This window comes from Spermophilus citellus (genome assembly GCF_964194105.1).
Source record: "Spermophilus citellus genome assembly, chromosome: 3".
In the NCBI taxonomy this organism is placed as follows: domain Eukaryota; kingdom Metazoa; phylum Chordata; class Mammalia; order Rodentia; family Sciuridae; genus Spermophilus; species Spermophilus citellus.
The window spans coordinates 11,918,415-11,936,078 of NC_138184.1; the positions used below are offsets into that span (position 1 = coordinate 11,918,415).

The following is a 17,664-nucleotide window of genomic DNA, read 5'->3' on the forward strand; positions in this document are numbered from 1 at the left end:
CGTGTCCATGAAATGCTGACAGACAAAGAAACAGATGGGGTGGGAGTCAGGCTTCCATAATAAAAATTTATTCTTACACAAATCTACAGCTTTTGAACAGTAAAAAGAGACACCCATCTGTTGCCTAGAAAGAGGACATGAAGCAGCACGTGGGAAGCAGGGCGGCTGGGTCTTCAAGGCGCGTGGTTACCGGCTCTGCTCGACTGCAAAGACAACAGGGGAGGCAGTGAGGGAGAGGTCCTCTGCCCCGGACCTGCATCCCCAAATGCTGGCCCTGCCCCAGCCACTTACTGTATGTGGAGATATCGATTTCTTCCGGAAGCTCAGCCACATTCACTTCAAACCGGTCCTGGACATCATTGAGAATTTTGGCATCATTTTCATCAGACACAAAAGTGATGGCCAGGCCTTTGGTGCCAAAGCGACCTGCGCGGGCCACCTGCAGGGAGGCAGGAACAGGGTCAGGCCATAGACACGCACTCAGTGTTTGATGATGAGCAGAGCCAGGTGCCCACCCACTGTCACCCCGGGAGAACCTCTTACCCGGTGGAGGTAGGTGTCCGAGTCCTCGGGCATGTCATAGTTGAAGACGATGTTGACGCGCTCAATATCCATCCCTCGGCCAAAGAGATTGGTGGCCACCAAGATACGCCGCTGGAAGTCCTTGAACTGCTGGTAGCGTGACAGACTGGGTGCAGGAGAAATAAGTGGAGGCTGTCAGACACGGGCTCCTGGGCGCTGCTCCCTCTGGCCACGGCAGGTGGCGTGCACTCACCGCTCCTCCTGGGCCATGCCCCGGTGAATGGCGATGGCTGGGAAGTTCTGCTCCACAAGGAGCTGGGCCAGGGCCATGCAGCGCTGCACGGATTTGACGAAGATCACCACCTGTGGGAGAGGCAGCGGTTAGGCCTGGCCGGGTACCCGCTCCTGAGGCCCAAAGCCCAGGACAGGCTGCGGGGGCATCACCTGGTTAAACTCCAGCACATCCAGGAGGTCAAACAGCTTTCGGTTCTTCTCGCTGTCCTTGAGCTTGACATAGTACTGCTGCAGCCCATGCAGCGTGAGCTTGGTCTCGTCGTCCACAAACACCTCCATGGGCTGTGTGGGAAGGGAAGCAGGAAGGGGCGAGCGGGGCTCACTTCTGGGCGTCTCGCCTGCCCAGAACCTTCCAGGGAGTGGCTCCTTTGCAGCGATGCTTCCCAGAGGGCCTGCTGTACCCAACCTCAGAAACAATTCTCTACCAAAAGCTGGATGTGAGCTCTGGTCTGGCTCAGGCGTGGACCACACTCGACTCTCAGTGACAAAACAGGGGAAAGAAGGAGCCTCAGCCGGCCTCCCAGCATCCTTCCAGCCGTGAGGGCAATGTGGGTGTCGTGGAGCGGCCCCAGGCCCCTGGGGAGGGCTGAAGCTGCTGCGCTGAGGTCTCAGCCACCACGGGCAGGCCGGGGTGTCACCCTACTCACATCCTGCATGAACTTCCTGCAGACTGGTCGGATCTCCTTGCTCAGGGTGGCACTGAACATCATGCACTGCTTCTCATGAGGCGTTAGGCGGAAGATCTCCTGCACATCCCGCCGCATGTCTGGGTGGGGAAGGCAAGAACCAGGGGGGCATGAGTATCTGCCAGACCACCAGCCCAGCCCAGTCAGTCCCAGCCCCTCCCACCTGTGTCAGGGAGCCACTGGCACCATGACGAGGACAGAGGGAGTCAAGGGAGTGGCAGGAGGGAAGAGTCCCAGGTGCCTGAGGGGCTGGACTCAGGGGAGAGTGAGCGCAGGCGCGGGAGGAACTGCAGTCGACTTACACGCTGCCAGAGCGGAGCAGCTGTGCCAATGCGCCTCGGGCCGCGCTTCGGGGAGGGGAGCCTGAGGCAGAGATAGCTGCTGGGGTGAGAGCCGTAGCTGCTCCCAGGACACAAGCCCTTCTCCCACGGGTCCTGCCACAGCTGACTGAGGGCAGGTGGCACCCAGGACTAACCCAACAGGTGGCAGAAGCCGCTCTGCTCCTCCAGGTGCATGTAGGCATGCTCATGTGCCCAGGAAGGGCTAGCAGCTCGTTCGGGCACAGTGGTCCCATTGAGCTTGGCTTAGAAGCAGCACATCCCACTCTGCCAGCACAGAACTTCCCTTAGAGCCATTTACCAGAGGCCTGTGTTCTGGCCATATCCATGTGACCCACTATGGGACCCTTAGAAACTGCCACAACCCACTTAGAAACTGACTCTGGAGTCTGGGGGCCTGCAAGGGTGGGAGGTGTGGCGGGCGGGCCCCAGGTAGCCCCACAGGCTTGGTAGGGACACTCACCCAATTGCTCCAGCATCTTGTCACACTCGTCCAACACAAAGTGCTTCACGTTTTTTAAGTTGAGGCTCCTGTTCCGCACGAGGGCCAGGATCCTGCCTGGTGTCCCCACCACTACGTGGGGACAATTCTTCTTCAACACTTCTTCATCTTTCTTGATGGAGAGGCCCCCAAAGAACACAGACACCTACAGGCATGAAGAGAAAGTTGCTTCCACATATCTGGGGCTGTCCATACTCACACGCCATCCTTGGTCTGGAAAGCTCAGGCCCCAGCAGTCCCAAGAGTGCCCAACACCCCAGCCTTGGTGCCTCAGAACCCAGTGCCAGTGAACGGCAGCCCCAGGCTGGGATGGGCACAGGCCCCTAGAGGCCATGCATAATTCATCAGGCTTTTAAAGGAGCATAAACCACTGCAAACCTCAAAGGCAGCTGCTGTAGCCAAGCTTGGTAAATGCTGGCTGGCCTAGTGCTGGGGCCAGCGAGTCTACAGAGACCATGGGGCACCCTGCTTGCTTGCCTGAGGCTCACCTTGACACTGGGCATGTATTTGGAGAAGCGCTCATACTCCTTGCTGATTTGGAAGGCCAACTCCCTCGTATGGCACATGACCAGGACTGTCACCTGGGGAATGAACATGTAAGAAATCCTTGAGGAAGGCAGCCTAAATCCTCCCTCTCCAGAGCTCATACCGACCACACCTAACTGGTTCCCACCTGACAGGGCACCAGCCACACCTCAGTGTCCTACACCTCAAGCCACTTGAAGGCCCAGTCCAAATGCCTTGCGTCCCTCCACCTTCTCACAGCCCTTCATTGCCGCAAAACTCATAGCTACTGAGGCCTAATCTTTTGACGATAGGACCCGTAACAAAGCCAGACGGAGAAAGGACTGGGTAAAGGTAGAACCTGCCCACCCAGGGTGACAGAGGCTCCAAGTTAACAGCATCCTGCCTCTGCTCGAGCTGCACCTGCCTTCCTGCTCATGTCAAACACTGGTCACACCAGTCTTCCACCAAGACTCCATCCTTCAGGACTTGCCCCAAGACAAGGGTACAGGTCCCAACACACCACACAAGGATATGAAACCTGGCATGACTCTTATTTGTTCTGTTTTTGCTGCTGAGGATGGAACCCAGGGCCTCAACACATGCTGGCCAAATGTGCTGCAATTGAGTTACACCCAGCACCCCTGTATTATTCTTAAGATCAAAACACCAGAATTCACCCAAGTTATCCCCCAAGTAATGGAATTCAATGTTAATGACATGAGATTGCCAGGCCTATCATCAGGAACAGCAGGAACAACCAGACAGGGCAATTCTACCTCCCAAAGCATAAGCTACGAGGGAAGCACCCACTGAAACAGCAGCAATATCTCTGAGTGGTTTATGAATTGCAGGTACCTTCCAGTTCTGCCTTATTGGCTTTTTAAATTTTAACTACTTAATTTCAAAAATCCCACAAAAAGAATGTGGGAGCATAATTTTACCAAGGGGAGCTGGGATTCTGCTGCCCCAGGCAGTCTGCACCTGGAATGGAAGCAGCCCTCACCTGTCCATTAACAGGCTCGATCTGCTGCAGAGTAGCCAGCACGAAGACAGCCGTCTTGCCCATCCCAGACTTGGCCTGGCACAGGACGTCCATGCCCAGGATGGCCTGGGGGATACACTCATGCTGGACTGAGGAAGGAGGAGCATGTGAGTGACCAGAAAACAGAGCATTCCTTCTCTACACCTTCCTGGGAAGGTGACTAAGGGGACCCCAGATGGGGCAACCACAGGTCAATCCTGGGCCAGACCAGACATCTGCCTGTCTGGGGTATTCCCCCAGTTAGAGCAGACTGCCATGCTGCAGAACCTCCCAGGACAACTGCACAGCTGACCCACAGGGAAAAGCAAACCCTCCCTCATCCAGGACACGCTAGAGGTTACGCTGCTCTGAGCAGGCAAAGCTGGTTTTGGGGAGATGAGCTGGGGCAGCGGGTGAACATCACCAGGGAGGCCTACCCTCGGATGGGTGTTCAAAACCACAGTCCACTATGGCCCTCAGGAGCTCTGGCTTCAGCAAAAAGTCTCGGAAGCCAGAGCTATGGATGGAGACGTAGGATCCCTTGACGTCTTTCTTAGGTGGAGCTGGAGTACTCTCTGGAGGAGCCTGGGGCTCTTCGTCTTCTTCGTAATCCAAGAGCTCGTTCTCCACATCCTGCTCTGCCATGGTACTGAGAACAGAAGAGAGAGGAAGGGCCAAGGGAAGTGACAAAGTGTAGGCAGGACAACCTACCCAGCAAGGGAGACCATGGCCTGGCGGCCATAAGCCGTTGACACAGACCCAAAAGAGGCCTTCATGGGAGGGCAAGCCCCACGAGGTGGCACAGAAAGTTAATGGAGCGCTGGGCATGGTGGTGCAGGCCTATAATCCCAAGACTCAGAAGGCTGAGACAGGAGGATTGCAAGTTCAAGGCCAGCCTCAGCAACTTGGAGAAGCCGTAAGTATCTTTTTAAAAATTTTTTTTTTAGTTGTCAACTTTTTTTTTATGTGGTGCTGAGGATCGAACCCAGTGCCTCACAATGCTAGGTGAGTGCTCTACTCTGAGGGGCAACCCCGGCCCCACCTCAAGCATCTTAACAAGAGCCTGTCTCAAAAAATAAAAAGCAAGCTACCGACAGAACTGTAACTTCACCCTCAGATCCCTTTCTGCCTCAACACCGCCACCAGCTCCACCTGTGCAATACCACCCAGCTTCAGCCCATGGTTCCCACTCCCACCACCCTCCTCCAAGCTACCAGGTCTCTCCTCATGTCCTCACATGCCCATCAACATCCTCCAGCTCCAAGGGCTCCCATAGCACCCAGTGAAATCCCAATTCTGCTCCACAGTCCTCACGACCCTCCGGGTCCAGCCCCTGCCTACCATATTGCACACTACCCTTGCTCTGCTCATCTGCGCAGACTCACAGAGCCCCTATGCCAAGCCTTCAAGCCCTGCTGCCCCCTGGGAGAACATTCTGCACAAAAACATCATTCTCAACATTCAAGTCTCAGTTCTTGAGACTTGTTCAAGACCTGCTTGGATCAATGAGCCCAAAGGAATCCCCCTTCCCCCCTTGATCCTCAAGGACCCCAGACACCTGCAGGTGTAGCTGCCCAGATGCTGGAGAAAACTGAGGATGTGGGGTGGGGTTGTGGCTCACAGGTAGAGTGCTAGCCTGGCATGTGTAAGGCACTGGGTTTGAGCCTCAGCACCACATAAAATAAAGATGTTGTGTCCACCTATAATTAAAAAATAAATATTTAAAAAAAGAAAACTGAGGATGTGAGGAAGCGAGAAGCGCCTGCCCAGCTCTGGTATCTTCTGCTACCTGTGGCCCACCCAGGGGAATAACTATTTTCATGAAAAGGCCTCCCACTAGGTGCTGGCCAATCAAAGAGCTGAGATGGTAAATGGAATTAATACAAAGTTCACTCATCTCCTTGCTTTGTCTAGCAATAGACACTAAGTGCCAGGGACCCAACTGTGAATATGCTTTTGTTCCCCCCTCCCCCACCCCCCATGGCAGCCTCCAGCTGAAGGTGAGACAGTGCTTCTTCCTGGGCCAACACACTAAGAGTGCTAGTGGACTTTATCCAGCCCTATGGTTTTAACCATTTCTATGCTGATGGCCCTGTGTCTCTAGTCAAAACCCCTTCCCTAAACAGACCCAATCACCAGGTGTCACTTTCACATCCATGGGTGACACTAAAAGTTGAACTCAAAATGCCCAGAGCAAAATTCTCCATTTCCCCCTGAAGACTTGCATCCCCATCTACAAAACAATTCCATTCTCTGAAAGAATCTTGTCTTCTCTTTCTCCCTCAACCTCCTTCTCTGATCAGCCAAGGAATCCCTCCACCACATCCATCCAGGGCCCCACCCGTGCTAGGCAGGTGCTACTTCTCACTCATGCTACTACACTGACCCCAAGCTGCCATGCCGTTTTTAAAAGTAGAAAAGCTTTACAGAGATATTCATGTGTTACAGAACTCAAAGTACACAATTCAGTGGATTTTAGCACAAAGACATGTGTCACCATTACCAGTCAAGTTTAGAATGCTTCATCAGCTCAAAAAAGCCTCTGTACCATCAGAGGCTTCAGCCACCATCCCCAAGCCCAGAAAATCACTAATCTCTTGTCTCTACAGAGTTGCCTGTTTTGGACACTTCACATTAAAAGGCTCATACAACATATGGCCTTGCGTCTGGCTTTCTTACTAAGCATCAGGTTCTCGAAGTTCATCCACTTTATAGCATGGATCAGTGCTTCACTCCTTTTTATAGCCATATAATATTCCCTTGTGTGGGCACATTAACACATCTTTGTTATCTGGGTGCCATCACTTCTTGGCTGGAGTATGCCAACGGCCTCCTCAGTGGCTCCCTGTTCCCATCCCCTTCTACCCAAAAGGGTCAAAGGGAGTCTGTTAAAGCTAAGTTGGGCCTGACATGTCACTATGCTGCTCAGAACCTGTCACAGGCTTCCACTGTGCTCAGATAACACTCAAGTTAGCACCACAGCCCCCTCTCCATGCTGACTTTCTCACCTACTCACCTCACCAGCCTTGCTGCATCTCAAACACACCTCAGCACTTGCTGTCTCTGGCGCCTGGAACAGTAAAGAACTCCCCTGCCCGATACTTCTTTTGGACCCCCTTTGCTCCAAAAGGGCAGTTCCTTACAGCCCCAATCTAAAAAGCACCCCCTCCAGTCAGTCCCGCCCTGTGCGGACTGGCACAGAGCAGATAAGCACTCAAAAGCAATGGCTGAATAAATGGAACAAGAATCAGGTCTTAAGGCAGAGTGTGCAAGTCTCTGAATCTGGAAGTAATCTGATACCAACCCTAAGAATTCTTACTGGCAAAGACAGGAGGGGTCCATTTTCCAAGCACCAGAGAAAAGACCAAGAGCCAAGAAAGAACAGAAGCCAAAAAAGATCAGTCCAAAAAGCACCAGATCTTTTGGGGTATGAAGAACAACTGGCTGGCTGAAGTACAGGCAGCAGACAAAGCTGGAAGAGCTGGTCAGGCCCAGGGCACTTATGCTTAATTTACTAAGCAATAGGGAATCGCTGATTAGGTTTCAGAGTTGAGTGAGTCAATCAGCATTTACCCAAGAGGAATTTACTCCACAGACGCAGAGGAGGCTGACACCAAGAGCCAGGAAAACCAGTCACCAAATGGAAGAGAATTAAAGCGGGAGCGGGGCTGGCTAAGTAAGGAAGGAGAGGAGACCGCGGGACACCAAACAGGTCAGAGACAGGCATCACCTGGGCAACCCACAGATGGAAAAGAACCAGAGTTACCTCCTCTGACTTCCAAATCTGGGTGGCCAAGAGACGGCGTGTTTAAAATACACAGACCAAGCCAAGTTGTTTTGTGTTGATGTGGAGACATATTCGCAGCACAAATTTTTGCAGAAGGGGCGAGGGATGTAGCTCAGTGGTGGAACGTTTTCCAAGCCAGTGCGAGGTCTTGGGTTCCAACTCCAGACCCGAGAGAGGAAGGGGGGGAAAAGGCAACTCCCAGAAGTGGCTGGCCAGAGTCCTATGCTCGAAACAAATCGGGTCATAAGGCAGGATTTGGTGTGGTCTAACAGCCCAGAAAGGCCGGCCGCAACAGCTGAGGTCCCAGGAGCAGCAGGGCTTGGAAGCTGACACCGGGGTAAATGACAACCCAGACCTGCCACGCGCACCCATCTGCCCTCCATTGTCCTCAGATAGGCTTTTCACCCCGGCGTTGATTCCCTACTGGGAACTTCTAATTTCAAAAGAAGATGATTTCTGCCCTAAGTGTCTGGAACTCGAGTCCCGCCGATGAAGGGGGCAAGAACAAGGTGCAGTGGGGGAGGGGGACGCCCTTCGGACCCGGAGAAACCAGTCCCGTCTGGTAGCTCTGGCTTCTCCCACCGCGGCCTCAAACTCCGGTGTAGCCCCCTCAGTCTCTCCCACAAAAGGCCCCAAGCCGCCCCGGAGCCTATTCTCTCCCCCAACTCGGGCCCAGCCCGCAGACAGACCGCCATAACACCCCCTCCCGGAAGCCGGCCCGCGCCCTGCGCGCCAACGGCCGGCCCGGTCCTGGCGCATGCGCCCCGGCGCCCAACGGCCACCACCGCGCGCTCCGGGAGCCCCAACCGCCCCGCCCCCCCTCCTGCTCCCCTTCAACCCGCGGTATCTGCTCTCGCCCGTTTATTCACAGGTCCGACGTCCCCGCACCGCGGCCCCGCGCCCCCGGCGCCGCCGCCTACCTGGGTCTCCGTTCGCCTCCGCGTGCTACGAGGAGAGCCGCCTGACTCCGGTTACCCGGCACGCGCCGCGACACGAGCTGAGGCGCTTCCTGCCTCCTCAGTAAGACTGTGGTTCTGCTCACAGGATACCTTGCTTTTCAGTCAAGAGAAGCGGAAGTGGTGATTGGATAATAAGGAAGGTGTCAGAAGGCTATTGGTGGAGAGGAGAAAAGAGGGCGTGCCTCAAGCCTCCGCTTCATTGGTCAATCTGAAAGTAGGCGCGCCAAAATGAGATCTACGCCGGGCGGCGCCCTGTCATGTGATCTGGGTTCGCTCCTCCATGGGTGCCGCCATGTTTAGTGCTGGCAACTGAAGGACAGATAATTAGCCCTTGACTTGTGCCCCACCCTTTAGAATCGTGGCCTCGGTCCTTGACACTAAATCCAGTGCTCCCAGAGTTAGCATTGCTCGCCCGCGTGGGGGCCCTCCACGCTGGAGGCTTTGAAAGGACTCCAAGGAGGCTTGGAGGCTTCCAGTGACTATTCTTGTCTGTTCTTGAATTTAACAGAAGTAGAATCCTGCAATAGGTTTGTCTTTGGTGTCTGGCTTCTTTAGCTTTTTTTGTGTGCGCCAGGGATTGAACCCAGAGGCGCTTACACTGCCACATCCCAGGCCTTTTTCTGTTTTAATTTAGAGTCAGGGATCGCTGACTTGCTGAAGCTGGCTTTGAACTCACAATCCTCCTACCTCAGCCTCCTCAGCCCCAGGGGAGGGCTGTGTTGTGGTGTGTGCCACCACACCCGCCTGGCTTAGCTTCTTTTGCTTAGCAAAATGTCCATATGAGCGCAAATTGCTGGGCATACCAGCAGTTTGTTTTGTTTTCTCTCCTGGAGTAGTATTTATTGTGTGGCTATATTACAATAGAGCCAATATACTTTTTTCCATTCATCTGTTAATGATCAATTGGTTGTTGTTGATTTTGTGTGTTTGAACAACACAACGCCTTGTGCTGCCAGGCAAGCATACTGACATTGAGCTGCATGCACCCTGAGCCCCTGTTTTCCCTGCTGAGACAGCATTTTGTTGTTGCCCAGGATAGCCCTGCACCTCTGAGCTCAAGCGATCCTTCTGCCTCAGCCTCCCCAGTATCTGGGAACATTAGGCGAGTTACCACCACATCTCTTTTGGCCAGTGTTAATGAAGTTTGTACAAGTACCTTTGTGAACAGATTTTTCCGGAGTCAAATTCCTAGGAGTAGAAAGGTAGACCACATACAATTGTGTATGCAAGGTTTGGGTTTAGTAGATTTACCACCCCCCAATACTGGGGATTGAACCCCGGTTGATCTGCCACTAAACTACATCCCCATCCCTTTTTAAAAATTTTGAGATAGGGCTGGGGAAGCTGGAGCAGGAGGATCCCACATTCAAAGCCAATCTCAGCAATTTAGCAAGAGCCGGTCTCAAATAAAAAGGACTGGTAATGTGCCTCAGTGATTAAATGCCCTGGGTTCAATTCCCTGTTCACCTTCCACCACCACCAATACTGCATTAACACATTGTCTTTTCCTTTTGTTTTGTTTTTTATGTTACTGGGGATAGAACCCAGGGAAGCTTTATGACTGAGCTGCATTCTCCAGTCCTATTTTAAATTTTTGAAACAGGGTCTTGCTAAATTGCTCACACTGGCGCCTGCAACTTGCCATCTTCCTGAGTAGCTAGGATTTCTGGCATATGCCACCATGTCCAGCACACATGGTGCATTTTGAATTTTATGCCCTAAGCCAGTTTCTCACTTCACCCCTAGTCCTGGGCTTAGGTGCTAGCCCTTATCCTGAGAAATCTAAACCTATAACAGATTCCATCAAATGTTTAATCACCATGTGGAGCAAGTGAGGGGGATGGTATTAGCATATTTTTTGCCAGATACATGGCCTGAAACCTAGAGAGGATTAACCCCAGGCCCAATGTCACACAGTTGGCAGAGATCCAAGCCAGGCTGTGTCCCTTTCTTAGGCTGTACCCTCTGAAGGTGGAGACAGAGGCTGAGGCCAAGTAATTTGGCTGAGGATTTTTGGTTTGGTTTGGTTTGGTTTTGGTGGTGCTAGGGGGGTCAAACCCAGTGCCTCATGCAGGCTAGGCAAGCATTCTACCACTGAGCCACATCCCCAAGGCCAAGTAACTTGGAAGCCTGGGGAAAATCAGTCCCCAGAGAGAGATGCCCCAGAGAAAGAGGTGGGAGGTGCACTTGGAGTAATTAGATCATCTGAAATGAGTTTATAGAGGCTGAAGCTAGTTGAGTCCTGTTGAGAAGTCTAGGGAAACAGTGGCTCACCATCCATGCAGCCTGTGAGAAGGTTATACAAAAAAAAAAAAAAAAAAACAACTTACAGGAAAGATCAGAGCCTCCTAAAATACACCCACCACCCAAGATTAGCAAATGTTAACATTTGTCATATTGGCTCAATCCACTTCAGAATGTTTTAAGATAGAAAAGACTTAAAACACACCCACCCAGAGAGCTAAAAAGAAAGACTGGCAGTATTGATGGCTGGAGAGCCTACGGTGCTGGCAGAACCCTCACCCACTGCTGGAGGCTGGTGAACCAGCAAAACCACTTTGGAAAATTTCTGGGCAGCCTTCATTTTAGCCAAGAGGACCCAAAGTGGCTGAGCATTGTTTTTTTTTTTTTGTTTGTTTTTTTTTAAAGAGAGTGAGAGGAGAGAGAAAGAGAGAGAGAGAGAGAGAGAGAGAGAATTTTTAATATTTATTTTTTAGTTCTCGGCGGACACAACATCTTTGTTGGTATGTGGTGCTGAGGATCGAACCCTGGCCGCACGCATGCCAGGCGAGCGCGCTACCGCTTGAGCCACATCCCCAGCCCTGAGCATTGTTTTTTGAGGGTTTTGTTTTCTATGGTGCCAGGGATAGAACCCAGTGCCTTGTACATGCTAGGCAAGAGCCCTGCTACGGAGCTGTACCTGCAGTTCCTAATAAGGATCACCAGACATTTTAACCTCAGCACCCTTGACTTTTCTTTCAGCTTGGTGTTGGGGACTATCTTGTGTACTGTAGGATGTTGATCAACCTTCCTGGCCTCTGTATACCTGTGTTCCCTTCTAGTCATGATAACCAAAGATGTACCCAGACACTGTTCATGGCTCCCCCTAGAGGAAGGGGCAAAATCCTTCGCACCCTGGGACCCACCCTGCTCCCCTTCCTTAAACAGACCTGTGTCATGGTCAAGCAGTCTTCCTAGGTGAGGACCTAACAATCGATGAAATGCTTTTTTGTTCACAAAAGACATGAGCAAGGATCATACTTTTATTCCTAATAGCCCCAAGCTAGAAATGACTCAAATGTCCACATAAAAAGTGAATGGAGAAGCAGGGCCCGTGGTGCACACCTTTAATCCCAGCTACTTGGGAGGCTGAGACAGGAGGATCACAGGTTTGAGGCCAATCTCAGCAACTTGAGAGTCCCTGTCTTAAAATAAAAAACATAAAGGATTGGGGATGTATCTGAGTGCCCCTGGGCTCAATCCACAGTACCCAAAACAAATAAATAAATAAATAAAAAGCCCAAATGCATTACATCTGTGCTGAGCATATACAGAATTTTTTCTTGTTATGATTCCCTAAACAATACAGTATAACAACTATTTACAGAGCATTTACATTGCTTTGGGTATTATAAGTCATCTGGAGGCCATTGAAAGTATATGGGAAGAGCAGGGCACTCAGACCCACACTCATAATCCCAGTGACTCAGGAGGCTGAGGTAGAGGATCCTAAGTTTAATGCCCGCACGAGGAAATTAGCCAGACCCTGTCTCAAAACTGAAAACAAAAAGGGGCAAGGATATAGCTTAGTGGTAGAGAACCCCTGGGTTCAATCCCCAGAACTGGGGGGGGGGGAGTCCATGGGAGGATGTACATGGGTTCTATGCAGATGTGACATCCTTTCCTAAAAGGGAGTTGAACTTGAACGGCCACGTGACTTGGTATTGGGAGGATCCTGAAACCAATCACCCTTGAAATTTAAATTGCTAGAAAATTTTTTAAAAATCTAAGTAATGATACACACAATATTATAGATGAATCTCAAAGCCAACACGTTCTCTATAAATATAATCAAAATCACTGGATCATATACTTTTAGTTTTATTTACTTATTTAAATTTTTTGTGGTATTGAGGGTTGAACTCAAGGATGTTTTCTTACATCCTACATCCTCGGCCCTTTTTTTTTTTATTATTCTTTGAGACAGTTTCACCAGTTTGTCTGGGCTGGCCTCAAATTTGGAATCCTCCTGACTCACCTCTGGTATAACAGGTGTGTGCCACTGCACCTGGCTCATGTTTTACTTTTATTATTATTATTTTTTTAAATTTTGAGAGAGAGTCTTGCTAAATTTTCCAGACTGGCCTCAAATTTGTAATCCTGCCTCAGCCTGCAAGTTGCTGGGATTACAGGCACGCACCACCACACCCAGCAAGTCAAACACCTTTAAAAGCGTGAATTTTATGGTCTGTGAATTTAATCTCAATAAAAATAAATAAATAAATAAATGAATTTAAAACATGTTGAGCAAAAAAAGCCAGTCACAAAAAAAGCACATGTGGATGATTCCAGGAAATACAAAGTTCAAGGAAAACCTCAATGGATGGTAATAGAAATTATAGGAGGAATTTGCCTAGGCAGAGACACAAACTAAACTCCTCGTGGCAGACTGGACCAAGTGGTGACCACCTGGGTATAGACGTATATGAAAATTAGCTGGGGCTGTAGCTCAGTGATAGAGCCCTTGCCTAGCATGTACCAGGCCCTGGATTCCATCCCCACTGCAGAAAAAAAAAAAATCATAGTGCCACACCCCCCACCCAAAGATCTGTTTATCTTACTATAGCTAAAATGTCCTTCAATCAAAATAATTAATAGTTTAAAACAAAAGAAATAACACATTATAAAGTCAAAGTACTCTGGTTCACTACCTGCCCTGCTACAGTAACAATACCCTAAATAAAAAATAATGCTACTGAATAATCATGGCCCTGTGTTCCAGAAGACTTAATTCATTCAAGCCTCCAGCCATCCTATGACTAGGGGCTGCTATTATCATCCTTTTTAACAGATGAACAAACTGAAATACAGAACAGTAACCTGCCTGAGCTGTCCGTATTAGTGTGAGCTCCATAAGGCTCTCCTACCTTTATACGTTATTTCTCTGTTTTATTAATCAATAGAAAATCATATCACACTGTACTTTTTTTTTTTAAATTTATTGCTGGGGATTGAACCCAGGGAAGTATTCGACCACTGAGGTACATTCCCAGCCCTTTTTATTTTTGAGACAGGGTCTTACTAGGTTGCCCAGGCTGGCCTCCAATTTGTAATCCTCCTGCTTCAGCCTCCTAAGTAGCTGGGATGTATGGGCGTGGGCCACCACAATGGTCTCCCGGGAAATGTTTTGTTTTTTTTTTTTTTGAGATAGATTCATTGGTACATTTAGTTCTGCTCTCAGCTTAATCCACTCCCGTTTCTTTCTCTGGCTCCTGCTGGTCCAGAACTTTATCTTTGGGAAATACAGCCTCATTCCGTTTCTCCCTGACAAGAATGTATCGCTGGTTCTCACTGTCCTCAGGGTCAAATTGAAACTCCCACCACACCGTGGGCAGTGTCTGGAACTTGCCGTATCCACACTGAAGTTTATCAGCACTAAAAATTCCAGCCCAGCTGTATGATGTCTGGGTTGTATCCCCATTTATTAATTCAGCAGCTACTTTATTTATTATTTTACAATGCTGGGGCTTGAACCCAGGGCCTTATGCATGCTATACAAGCTGGCTGTCAGTGAGCTACACCTCAAGCCCTCAGCAACTGTTTATTAAGCATCTAGTATGTGTCAGACCCTGTTTTAGGAGGCAGGAACCCAGCCGAGAACAAGACAAATGTTCGCCCTTAGATTATTGACATCTTTTTGGGGGAGATATATAAGGAACGGTAAAGAAAATTTATTAAAATTTGCATGAAAGAAAAATCAAGCCAAGTGAGGGATGAAATTTGGAAAGGATGGGTTGGGATTTATTATAGATGGGGAAGCAATCAGAGAAACCTTCTCTAAGGAGGCGACATTTGCATAAAGATGGAAATGAGCCGTGTACAGTGGTGCATGCCTGTCATACCAGTGATCCTGGAGACTGAGGTAGGAGGACTGCCACATTCGAGGTCAGCCTTGCAACTTAGACTGTATCACAGAAAAGAAAAAAAAAAGAAAGAAAGAAAAAAGAAACTGGGTCGGGCTGGGGATGTGGCTCAAGCGGTAGCGCGCTCGCCTGGCATGCGTGCGGCCAGGGTTCGATCCTCAGCACCACATACCAACAAAGATGTTGTGTCCGCCGAGAACTAAAAAATAAATATTAAAAATTCTCTCTCTCTCTCTCTCTCCTCTCTCACTCTCTCTTAAAAAAAAATTGTTAAAAAAAAAAAAAAGAAACTGGGTCTCAATAAGTTGCCAAGGCTAGCCTTGAACTTGCAATCCTCCTGCCTCAGCCTCCTGAATCCAAGCCTGGCACTGTCTCAAAATTAAAGTTAATAAATAAAAAGGGATGTAGCTTAATGGTAGAGGACCCCTGGCAGGGGACAGGCTCTGCACCTTTGAGGCATGTGCCACCAGAGTGGAATGATCATGGAGTTGGTGGGAGATGAGGATGGAGGACAGCCGTCCCCAGAGTGTGCCTGGTTTTCCTGACTCTTCTCTGGGCCTTTGCCCCTCTTTAACCACCTGGCGATTTTCTAATTCATCCTTTGGAATTCAACTTCAGTGCCAGCCCTTCTGGGAAGCCCATGCTGGCTGCTCCCCCCATGGGGTGGCTGACAAAAACACCTTGCAGGACAGGTAAGGGGTGAGAAGTTTTTTGCAAGACTGATGGGAAGCCAGGAGCAGGTTTTCCAGCAGGGACAGGTGGGAGATGGTATCTTTTAGGGATTCCAGGGCCCCAGAGTGGATTGATGAGTAGCCAGAAAAGTTACGCGGACTTGCTGCTAGCTCAGATATTACAGTTAGTCCTTTGTCTGCCTTTTAGATCCCCATTGCAACTCTGTTTCCAGTGCCACCGAAGTCCCCAGCAGGCATTGATAAATGTTCACTGAGTAAATGAATGCGGGAAGGTTGAAGAGAACATTTGGCTGATTTCCCCGGCTGCATCCAGGGAAGTAGCCTGGGACCTGGCAGGCGGGCGAGGGCTCGTCCCTGGGCAAGATGCTTTCTGCCAATCATCCTTGGCCTCCCTGGAAACCTCTCTACCTTGGGCTCCCCTTCTGTTAAATGGGTGGGAGAAAACTAGATGGAGATGCTATGTCCATCAGTGCAAGGACCATAAATATCCTGTGTTTTTTGTGGGTTTTTTTTTTTTTTTGGCAGTATTGGAGATTGAACCCAGGAGTACTTTACCACTGAGCTGTATCCCCCACTCTTTTCTATGTTTTGTTTTGAGTCAGGATCTCATTAAGTTGCTTAGAGCCTTGCTAAATTGCTAAGGCTGGCCTTGAACGTGTGATCTTCTTGCCTCAGCCTCAGGAGTTCTGGGATTACAGGTATGCCTGGCAAATATCCTATCTTGATTATTAGAGTAAGAGGCTTCTCAGGGTTTTTGTTTGTATCTGCTAATAACTAGGAGCAAAATAACTAGCTTGAAGAGTTATTGAATTCATTCAACAAACATCTGAGGAACAGCTAGGAAGCCAATTGGCTGGAGGGAATGAAGAGGAGAGATGGGAGGAGGAAGTAAGGGCATATTGTGCAGGGTCTTGTAGGCTGCGTTTTGTTTTGTTTCTGGTGAGTTGGGCGCCAGGTTCTATGCAGAAGAGAGATACACCCCAACTCAGGTGTCCACGGGATCCCTTGGGAGAACAGACTGTGGGGGATGAGGACGAGGCCTTGAGAAGAGGGAGAAGGCAACTACTGGTCCAGATGAGTGGTGTGAGGGCTGGACCTGGAGAGGGTGGCAGGAGGGTGGAAGTGAGCGGATTCTCTATCAACACGCTTCTGCTCCTCCTTTCTCTGTTAAAATCCTCCGAAGAGTTGCCCAGAAGCAAACAAGAGAAAACACCGCAGCCTGATCTCTGGGACGACAGACACCCGTAGAGCTGCGCCGCTGGTAACCAAGATACCCACAACCCCGCGTTCTGGCCGGTCCCGGGAGGGCGCCGAAGTGCGAGCACCGCCTCCAGGGAGCGCTCCCCGCCAGGAGCCCCGGGCACCAAGGTTTGGCTTCTTCACGGGATTCCTGAGGGGGAGAGGGGGCCGGCGGCGGCCACAAACCAAGTTGCACTCCCCGGGGGACTCCAGCACCTTGGAGAAATTCTGCAGAAACCTCCACATTTCGCTTGGGTACTAATCTGCATTTACGGAAAAAGAGCCCGGTCCCCACTTCACAGCGGGGGGCGGGGGGGAGGAAACTGAAGCTCAGAAGCTCCCGAGGTTCACAGTGGCAGCCAGTCCGAGGCCGTGTTGCGATTCGAACCCCTTTGAATAATGGTGACAGTAGCTTTAAAAGTGACGATGGCCAACACTTACTGAGCACTTACTGTGTTCTCAGCACTTAGCATGCACTTGGCACTTAATTTTTACCGACACCCGAGAGGTGAGTAAACCCTTCCCATTTCACGCACGAAGCGTTCGGCTTTGGGGCTCCCTCGACATCGTCCGCTGGGATTCGAACTCAGACCCGCCCAGAGTTCGTCTGCAGGCAATGGGGAAACTTCCAACCACCGACCGGGGGACCGTGGGTTCAGGCGGCCTGAGCTTGCAATGCTGGGGGATAAATGGTCGTTTTTGCTTTTACAGTGGTCCCGGGAGCCCCAGAGGCCTCTGCACTGCCCGCTTTAACGAGGCCCATCCATCTCTTTGGGGTTCCCGCGCGCTTGGATGTGGGAACCCTGCGCAGAGCGTGGTCTCCGCGGGATCCGGAAGGAGGCAAGCAGGGGTGCAAGGAGGCGCTCTGGGCTGGAGGGAAGGGGACCCCGCAGCCCCGGGGGCCGCCGGGAGCCCCGCCCCTCGGCCCCGCCCCCTCCCCGGGCGCCGACCTCCGCGGTCACGTGACCCGGCCC

General features: G+C 50.7%; 1 protein-coding gene across 2 annotated transcripts; it reads right to left on the bottom strand.

The window, feature by feature from the left end:
- Positions 1-46: 46 nt before the first annotated feature.
- On the bottom strand, positions 47-8,717 carry DDX39A (DExD-box helicase 39A). 2 transcript variants are annotated; one of them, XM_081284318.1, is made up of 11 exons: positions 8,578-8,717; positions 4,308-4,519; positions 3,853-3,980; positions 2,831-2,923; positions 2,304-2,487; positions 1,464-1,582; positions 967-1,098; positions 776-885; positions 544-688; positions 292-439; positions 47-203 (listed from the first exon to the last, which is right to left on the bottom strand). In XM_081284318.1, the coding sequence occupies exons 2-11, from the start codon at positions 4,513-4,515 to the stop codon at positions 187-189; spliced, it is 1,284 nt and encodes a 427-aa protein (XP_081140444.1). In that variant the 5' UTR covers positions 4,516-4,519; positions 8,578-8,717; the 3' UTR covers positions 47-186. The 2 variants fall into 2 exon arrangements, with proteins under 2 accessions (XP_081140444.1, XP_081140445.1); XM_081284319.1 differs by lacking the exons at positions 2,831-2,923; positions 3,853-3,980; positions 4,308-4,519; positions 8,578-8,717 and adding an exon at positions 1,805-1,865 and having other exon boundaries at positions 2,304-2,364.
- Between the last annotated feature and the right edge of the window lie 8,947 nt (positions 8,718-17,664).

Excerpts from the sequence above, each read along its gene's own strand:
- DDX39A (XM_081284318.1), bottom strand. The coding sequence starts at position 4,515 with ATGGCAGAGCAGGATGTGGAGAACGAGCTCTTGGATTACGAAGAAGAC. Across the intron at positions 2,488-2,830 it reads AATACATGCCCAGTGTCAAG|GTGTCTGTGTTCTTTGGGGG; the intron begins GTGAGCCTCAGG and ends TCATGCCTGTAG. Across the intron at positions 440-543 it reads CGGACACCTACCTCCACCGG|GTGGCCCGCGCAGGTCGCTT; the intron begins GTAAGAGGTTCT and ends GCCTCCCTGCAG.